The 9,325-nt window shown below is 46.3% G+C and overlaps 3 protein-coding genes across 3 annotated transcripts; 2 read left to right on the forward strand and 1 right to left on the reverse strand.

Moving 5' to 3' along the window:
• Window positions 1-2,199: 2,199 nt before the first annotated feature.
• Window positions 2,200-4,504, forward strand: CONPUDRAFT_78412 (uncharacterized protein; the record flags this gene model as incomplete). Its single annotated transcript, XM_007777696.1, has 6 exons — window positions 2,200-2,539; window positions 2,913-3,118; window positions 3,168-3,541; window positions 3,600-3,957; window positions 4,025-4,041; window positions 4,225-4,504. 6 exons carry the CDS (start codon window positions 2,200-2,202, stop codon window positions 4,502-4,504), a joined length of 1,575 nt encoding a protein of 524 aa, XP_007775886.1.
• Window positions 4,505-5,625: 1,121 nt separating this feature from the next.
• Window positions 5,626-7,107, forward strand: CONPUDRAFT_160554 (P-loop containing nucleoside triphosphate hydrolase protein; the record flags this gene model as incomplete). The annotated part of the gene is made up of 4 exons (XM_007777697.1): window positions 5,626-5,811; window positions 5,860-5,943; window positions 6,010-6,480; window positions 6,532-7,107. 4 exons carry the CDS (start codon window positions 5,626-5,628, stop codon window positions 7,105-7,107), a joined length of 1,317 nt encoding a protein of 438 aa, XP_007775887.1.
• An 851-nt stretch (window positions 7,108-7,958) lies between these two features.
• On the reverse strand, window positions 7,959-8,804 carry CONPUDRAFT_78414 (uncharacterized protein; the record flags this gene model as incomplete). The annotated part of the gene is made up of 3 exons (XM_007777698.1): window positions 7,959-8,243; window positions 8,364-8,463; window positions 8,512-8,804. The coding sequence occupies 3 exons, from the start codon at window positions 8,802-8,804 to the stop codon at window positions 7,959-7,961; spliced, it is 678 nt and encodes a 225-aa protein (XP_007775888.1).
• Window positions 8,805-9,325: the final 521 nt, after the last annotated feature.

Raw genomic sequence — 9,325 nt, forward strand, 5'->3', positions numbered from 1 at the left:
TGGTTATGCTTGCCGGATGGCACGCCGGACAATTCGAACTCCCAGTAACCTGTGAGATTGACAAAGTGCAAGTTGCACTTTTGCACTTTTGAGATTGATAAAAATGCAAGTTGCACTTTTGCACTTTCGAGACTGACAAAAGTGCAACTTGCATTTTTGCACTTTCGAGACTGACAAAAGTGCAACTTGCATTTTCGCACTTTTGAGACTGACAAAACTGCAAGTTGCAGTTTCGTACTTTTGAGATTGACAAAAGTGCAAGTTGCACTTTTGTTAATGTTGAAATGAGGATGGAGGGAAACACAATTTTCCAGTGGTTTGGGTCCACTGGCAGTGCTTGCAGTGTCCAGTGCGTGTGGCAGGGTGGCCCGGTCAACACAATAGAGTGTGAGAACAACCTGTGATTAGACTCAGTCCTCAGAACATCAATGCTCATGATGCTTGCATGTCAAGACTTTGTGTGCCATGACCTTATGCGCGTCTCAAGTCCTCGCCACTGGGATGACTGAATCAAAGTTGAAGCCTGCCACGAGTGGAAAGCTCAACATCCCATCTCCGGTCAACTGTGGTTGCGGTTGCCGGTAAGGGCCTCGAAACTCTTCAGAATTCACAGTACAAAGAATGCAGAAAATACTCACTGCAGCAAACAGGTTTACTATATCAGAATATAAGTGTTCTAATATATAGTTTTTGTCACGCGGTGAGGATCATTGTCTTGTGTGATGGGTGACGAACCAGGTCTCAAGTGCATTTTGGGGCGGCGTGTTGGCATAGCGGTCCAACACATCTGGCCTAGGTTAAGTCCGGCCATTCGGGGGTTCGAACCAGTGGATTGCAGACACTGACTTCGGAAGTCAGGTCATTTCCGAAGTCAGTGACTGTCACCGCAAGTCACAAAAAGTCATGACCTTCAGTGACTTGACTTAGTTATCCGTAGATCAGTTCTCACACCGTATATAGTAATATTAAATCATGTGATCGACATCAGTCGTGTGTGAGAAACGCGCCTCAGGTACGACCAAGGTGCAACTGCAGCAACACTGAGGCTGTAGCTTGCACCACAGGTGCCCAATCTCCGAAGTAAATACGTGGAATAGTATAATTAATATATAGTGTAATTTGTGTGCAAGCAGGATGTATGAAATTTCATGTGAAGTTGGGAATACTACATTACATCAAAGTGAATATGACATAACTCTGAGGTATGTCGAGGGCTGGTAGTGACGCCATAGCTGCATGTATGGCAGGCAGATATAACCTATAGCAGTGTGTCTTTGATGGAGATGACAGAAGTTTCATTGCACCAGCAATTAATACTACATATATGATTCATATAATCTAGATAGTAGATAGGTTAATGAATGTGATCTGCATGAACATCATTTGATTAATTATTGTGGAGTGTCTGTCTCTTTTCACCTTGCATAAATCAATGTTCTTCAGGCAATGATGTCTATGCTATGACATTGATTCTATGACGTTGATGTAGCACTTCGACTGAGAGAGAAAGAAAAAAAAGACAAGTCTTGAACTATCAGAGCATTGACCACAGATATAAGCCATTAGCAAGGAAAGGAGAGCTGCAAGAAAATCCCCACCAATCCTCTACTCCATGCCCAGGACACAGGACGTCTTGTGGTTTCATGAATACGTTCTCGAGCATCCTGGCTGGGCGAATGGTCGACAAGCTGGCTCGCATTCGAGTGGCAAGCCAAAACTCTTCTGTCGACTGTGTTTGCCCGAGCTTGTTTGAATTGCGCAGGAACAGGACAGAAATGAGGTCAAAGACGTGCCCACCAACGCTCGGTTCAAGAAATTGAAGATGCCTGTATGTAGTAATTTAGCTCTCTCAGAAAATGCCAGTGCTAACGAATATATTATTTCAAGTATGGATTGATAACACCCGTACTCATCCTTGGGTTTGGTGCACACCTTTGACTGCACTCAACCACTTGAGATGCTGCAACTTGCAGCCCATGAATGTAAAAGCCCGAGCTGAACACGATGCCACAACTGTCTATCACTCTGCACCTTCCTCATCACTAAAGAGGCAAGCTCTTCGAACTGCTAAACACCTCCAAGCCACCTCAGGTACTGGTTCTAGCCTGCAGCAGCACGCTGTAATGTTGAATGTAGTTGAGGTTTTTTTCTTCTCATTGGTATCTACATGTATCTAATAAGTTAATAGCTCAATACTACATGCCACAGCTGCTTTTCTACAATGATGGCAAAGGGTATTTGCAGCAAAATGATCTATCAAGTGGCCCTCCTATTGCTCCTATCAATCAATCTAGCCAGCCCAATCTCAGTGTCAATACATCTTCATTATCTAACCCAGCAAGTCGCACCGGCTCTCCATCACTCTCAGTACTTGGGCTTTTGCCAGCACCTGGTCCAAGCCCTTCTGTACTTACGGAGAATTTATCGCAGCCTGCTAGTCCATGGGGGATGCATTATACTATGCCTAGTCTGCCATCAACATCTCGCCCTGTCTCCCGTACTTTAACTGGTGTGGCCAGCGGACCTCTTTGCCCTGACAGTATGTCAGACTGGTCTAAAACCCAGCAGAAGTTGTTTGAAAGACATCTGGCTCGTCTCACTGCATTGGCAGGGTTTCCATTTTCCTGGGTCAACAATCATGAGCTGCATGCCTTGTTTCATGAATTTATTCCTGGCACAATTTTTTTTTTCAATATACAATGGCTCAGAGACTTATTCCTCAGGCAGTCTCAGACCTTCGTAATGCAGTAAAGCAGGCTGTCAAAGACCATGAATCAACACTACAGGCCAATGGCTGGACAGGTCTGAATAATTGTCATCTTCTTGCCTTTATGATAACAATTCAGAAAAAGGTATGCCTCATACATTTATCTCAAGTAATCTGGTACTAACACAAATAAAGATCCATACAGTTCAAGTTAGCGACATCTCAAAAGAGAGAAAGACTGCAGATAATTTCCTCAGAATACTTGAGGAAGTTATCAAGAATGTGAACGAGTCCTGGGTCTCTCAGGTTATTGCTGTAGTTACTGACGCTTCTGGAGAGTCTCGCAAAGCTCGGCAGCTTCTGGGCATCAAATTCCCCTCAATGATAGTTCTCGATTGTTACGCGCACCAGGTAAGCAAGATATTTGAGCAATCATAATATCAGCTTATCTGTTCAAAAGATAAACCTTATTGTGGGCAATTACTTCAAGTCTCGCTCTGATCTATTTGTCTATACCAATCTCGCAAACAAATTGATCAGCTGGCTTCGAGGGAAAATCATTTTCCTGGCCCTCATCAAGGAATTTCAGAAGAACACTGGGGAATCCGCTACTGCAGTTATTTGGGCGGTTCTGACTCGATGGACGGCTCATTTTATGGCGTATAAACGCCTTCTTGATCTCAAGTTTTGTCTGATGCAGCTCTCTGGTGCTGAGCTTGCATGTAAGGATAAGAAACTCATTATGACAGGTGATAAAAAATCAAGAGAAAAGGCAGAGTCCATGCTCTGGTTGATTCAAGATCACCCAAATACTTTCTGGCCTGCAATTCAGAAGTAAGCATTTATTTTGCTCTCATTTTATGTCAACTGAGCAACTCTACATTAATTCAAGGGTTCATGATCACCTTGAGCCTCTTGCGATTGCAGCCAATATCACCCAGGCTGCTCAATGTCACCTCTATACAGTCTTGCTGATGTTTGGCTATCTCATCAAAAAATATCGCAAGCTTCTGTCAAGCGATCCTGAGGGCAACAAAGCGTGCACGGCCATCATCTCGAGCATTGAGGCTCACTGGTCCAGGGCTGATCAAGAGTTATTCATTGCTGCTATCATTCTCAATCCACTTTTTGTTCGCAAGCCATTCGCTCCCAGCACTCATTTGAGTGTTGCTGGGATAATTATGCTCTTAGAACGCTTGTATTGCCGTCTCTTTTCCTGCAGCTCAGCCCCTCCTGGCTTTAGCCGGCAGGTGAGGGATTATCTGCATGGTAAAGGCAAATATACATTTCTATTTCAATGTGCTGATCGTGCATTAGCTGATGCACAACATCTTGTAAGCCCTCATTACTGCTACAACAGCACAAAGCTGACAATTAATCAAGGATGAGAATCCAAAGTCACTCAAGCTTTGGGCAGATATTAAGGTTGAAGGCTCAGAATCCTTTCCTCTCATTCAACTAGCCTTGTGGATCCTCAATGTCACAACAAACTCTGCGTCCTGTGAACACCTATTCAGTGCATTTGGGACTATTCTAACAAAACTACGCGCCAGCCTTGGAACTGTAACACTGCAGGGACTTGCAGAACTAAAGATGATGATTAGAGACAAACACCGGGACAAGAAATTGCTGGCAAAGCAGCGCCTCTTTCAGTCTATGCAAGAGCAAACACGGGATAACTACTTCCTTCCTATTTCTACATTCCCTCCACCATCTCCCATTGCTTTGGATGAGGCGGCTACACCACCCTTTACTGAGCTAAATAGCTCAGAAGAACCTTCATCACCACAAGCCTAGGACTTGACAATTGGCAAAAATGCATCTCCCTCACCCTTGACTGACAGTTTTTGTCTTATTGCCCAGCAGCATATTGCTCAGGCTGTAGAGGATGAATCAAACACTGAACCCGTCAGGCAAGGCTCTACTATTCCATCCCTCATTCCTCTCCAATCACTTTTTAACTTTGACGAGCCTATTTGGTCAACAATCTATTGCTGTGGTGCCACAAAGCAGTTCAAGGATGAACTTGCACTGTATGAGATATTGGACTTAGATTCACAGCCTGATAATTCTGAAACTAAAGGGTCATGTGTAGATGTAACTTTAGATGATACTATAGAAGATATTCTATTGCCATGAATGTAGATACGTCAAGTATACTACATCTACCTACACGAGACATACAGATAGGAGTCTATTTATCTTTGGTTATGCACATTACCCGGCCCTGAGACGTGTCTGACACTGCGGTCACCAAGTCAGTGCCATTCACTGACTTTCAATGACTTTCAATGTCTGACACTGTCAGTCAGTGTTGGATGCCTGACTTGCAATCCACTGATTTAATTAGTGGTTTGCTTATATAAATGCAAGGTGCATTCATGTCAATCTTGAAAGTGCAAAAGTGCGAAAATGCAAGTTGCACTTTTGTCAATCTCAAAACTGCGAAAATGCAACTTGCACTTTTGTCAGTCTCGAAACACTCCTACCCAGAGGGGCCGGTCGTGTTGCGTCGCACTAGCATTACAAAAGTTGTACTCGCCGCATGGAATTCGGACTCCGCCGAATCACCAAAACTTTCAAGCGACTTACACGACCGACCCTCTGGCAAAACTTGTAGGTGGCCGATCTCGGCTTCACTTGCCGAGTGGCAAGCTCGCACGGCATCACTCGGCTAGTTCATTTACTGGTCCTCGCCGGGAATATGGTTGGTCACGAGAAACACGTTGAACTACTGGCTCAAGACTACCTAACTCGACAAGAAGCACGCGACCATGGCAGCCCATACTCCGCTGAAGTACACAATCCCATCAATGGAAGAGATGACTGATGTTGCATCCCACCACTTTGGTTTCAAGCCTTGTCTATGGCAGATCAAGAGTGCGCGAGCTCAGCTAGAAGGTCGACAATTCATCACCATGTCACCCACCGGTTCGGGCAAGACTCTCACCTTTTGGTTGCCTCTCCTGTTCAACAATGGAGGAATAACCATAGTGGTCACGCCATTGAACGCGTTGGGGAACAAGAATGTGAGGGAGCTGGAGGATATGGGCATCAAGGCAGTGAATCTGACGCAAGCAAATGCATCTGATGAAGAGTTCAAAGTGAGTGATAGGCATTTTCATCAATGACAGTGACTCACCTTAGCTTAGAACATTGAGAACCTTCGTTACCAAGTTATCATTGTCAGCCCCGAGTTATTGATCAATGACAATCGGTTTGATCACCTATGGACTGTCAAGCAGTTCACAAACAAGTTGTTCAGTGTTACGTTTGATGAGGCTCACTGTATCTGTCAGTAGGGCGGGACTTTTCGATCGGAGTATGCAGAAGTTGGTGCCTTGCACTGGCTGCTCCCCCGGCACGCAATCATCCACGCAGCCTTGGCTACAATGCCGCCGCACGTCCTAAAATCAGTAAAGTCGACACTTCAGCTTGATCCTAGTAAAACGACGGAGGTCCGACGCACCAATGATCGCCCAAACACGCACCTAATGGCAGTTGAGATGATTGACCCACTCAGGAGCTGTCATGCCCTCAGTTGCGCAATTGACTTCAAGGCTGGCCTACCTCCGAAATTCATGGCATTCGCAAACTCGCGAAAGGAGACTAAGAAGCTATGCAAGTACGCACGTTCGCAAGCTGGTCCCGAGAACGAGCATCAATATGTATGGTTTCATGCTGGGATGAGTGAGGTCTTCCGAGAGGAGATGATGGAGAAGCTGCAAAATGGAGAAGTGTGGGGAATTTTTGCGACGGACGCGGCAGGCATGGTGAGTAAACTATCCTGAGCTGTGCGAGTATTTGCTGATATGGTGATACAGGGGCTGGACTTACGTGGTGTAGAGCTCGTAATCCAGTGGAGGTATACACCCTCATTATGCACACTGCTGCAGCGCTTTGGCCGCACCGGACGAGGACCAAATGAAGAAGCCACTGCGATTTACTTTGTTGAACCCCAGTATACCGACCGTTATCGGCACCAAGCCGAGGGGAAGGCAAGGGCGAGGGCTACAAAAGCGAGAGAAAAGGCACTGCAGGTACAGGCTGGGCAATCAGCCAAAACAGGCACGCAAATGGGTAAACGGAGGGCCGTTGATGAGTGCGAGAGCAAAGACAGTGATGAGGGGGAGCTAGACAGGGGGGCTGGGCTGGCGCAGCGGCCTACAAAGCGGCCAAGGATCACAGCTGCAAAGCAAACACGTCAGGCCAATGTAACAGGTGTCTGCGCACCTGATAGGTCTGCTGAATGCAGTCCTGCATGTTTTGAGTTGAACTGGGCGCGATCGGGTGATGAGGTAGAGGAGGAAGCTATGGACAACTTCATCAATGCACGGTACCGTGGGTACTGTCTACGAACAGTGACAATGGCCTATTTTGGTGTCTTCAGTGAGTTCTGATGCTGATGCGGTAGCAAGGGGATTTACTCACAGCCACTTGAGAAGAAAACAGTGATAAAGCGTGTCATGCAGACTGCCTTCGGTGTGCACCTCAGCCATCGCGTCTTTGTTGTGACGCTTGTAACACAGGCTCTTTCCTCCTCGTTACGCCAAAGACTCAGCCGCCAAAGGCACCTTGGGGACCCAACAAGTTCAAGGCTCCGCCATATGACACAAACGCACGCGACAAAATGCTGAAACATGATCTTGAGAAGTGCGGCCTCAACCAACGTCAGGCAATTGGAATTGGAGGCGAGGATTTATTTGGGGCCCAGCTGATCATGTGCGACAGTGTATTAGATCACATTGTCAACTGTGTTCATTTTGGCAAGATTCACAATGTTTCCTCATTCCATGTCCATGCCTCCTGGCGGTACTCCGACCAGTGGGGTGAGGCTGTGTTTAACATGGCGGTACTCCCCCATTTTCCCTCACCCGACGATGCTCCCAACCCCAAACCACTTGGCCCTACCACTGTATCAAATCAGCCAGGGTCAAATGCATCCGAAGCTGTTGAACACCCAGTCAAAGCCAAGCCCACACGTCGAGCCCATAAGTGCAGGGTCTGTAATCAGATAGGCCATATAGGCAAGTACTCTATTCTCATTACTACAGTTTACCAGATTGATCCATATCTATAGCGTCAAATAAAAAATGTCCTCTTTACATTCCGAAGGAGCGGAAGAAGAGAAGTACACGCAGCGGCAAGAACACGCACCCGACTGCAGATGAGAATGCGAACACGAGTGTAAATGGGCAGGAGGGTGATTATGCTGAGGGGAGTCACAGTGTATAATGTACGAGGTGAGCTACTACGCTATGAGGTCATCTCCTGTGACCTCAGGAGGTGCTTCATCGTCTCTGTCACTGTCCTGTTGCTGACTGATTTTCTTTCCTTGTATCAGTTGTAAACCTGTAATTAATGCATCCTCAATCACATGGGCTGATCGGCCTGCCGTTGATGTGTAAACTTTTGTCTCCTCCAAGTAAGCTTGCAGTTTCTCGATTAACAGTGTAGCGTCTGGAGCTGTATGACCCAGTGTACGGTTCTTCAAGAAGAATGCCGTCTCCATGATGACGTGGCAGTTCCGGTATACCTCAATTAATGGTGATTGCGTTATGACATGGTCTATTGTTCGGTTTGAGCCTGATCCAGCATAAATCACCTAGTGCGTGCTCATTTTTTGATCCTTATCTCTTGTATCTTGTTTGCTTACCTTGGTATACAAATTATTTCTCTCCACCAACCAGTCTACACCACGGAATGCACCCGCTTTTCCTGTCGGGTTACATAACATGTTCAAGCGTACAATACGGCTGAAGAGGGACATTAACATGGACTGTATTACAAGGGGTCGGACTCACCTAAGGTCCGGAGGATAAACATCCAGTAAGTTTGACCAAAACTGGCTCATTTGCGCTGCATACTTATGCTTTCCGGTTGCGACAAATAGATATATCCATGGTAGAAATGATGCCTCGAGACGGCCCACATCACCCGCATTCATAGTCTGACAAAGATCAACATAGAGGAGCTCATCCCGATTTTGTAGGCTTTGATTTTCGAAGGCAATGTCCCTTTGAGTCTTCGGAGCCGCATGCATTTCCCTCAAACTGTCTGCAATCGCCACATATTTCTCTACTATCGACTCCGACATTGACACAAGAAAGTCCCACGTTGGCTTTGACAGTGCCATCTCCTCCAAAGACGTTCATTCGGGGTTATACGAGTGCGCCTCTTGAAGCCAACACTCGAGAATTGAAGCATGTAAGTCCTGATGTATGACATCATGTTGGGACCTGAACTTGGGTTTTTTTTAGAAGGCGGCTCGTTTCTTTTGGCCGCATGATTCCGAGGTGCTGAAACATGCTATTAGGGTCATCTCGGCTCTCTGGAGGAAGAAGATGGATTCTCCACACCGCATCAGTGCATGCCATGCGGAAGTGGAACATTCCAGGTATGAAGATGATGTACTGGAACCTGTTCATCGGTGTTTTCTCGATCTGGCGCGAATCTCGTACAGAATCGAGCCGTTCTTTTGTGAGTAAGTCGCCATGAACAAGAATGACATATTCGGACATGTCCTGTAGGTTTGGGTTATGAGCATTTGAGCGCTGGTCAGTCCCAGCTGGGGGCATTTCCCCCAGACCACTCTGGCGCAGTAAGTGCCCCATAACC

Source organism: Coniophora puteana, assembly GCF_000271625.1.
Source record: "Coniophora puteana RWD-64-598 SS2 unplaced genomic scaffold CONPUscaffold_27, whole genome shotgun sequence".
NCBI lineage: Eukaryota > Fungi > Basidiomycota > Agaricomycetes > Boletales > Coniophoraceae > Coniophora > Coniophora puteana.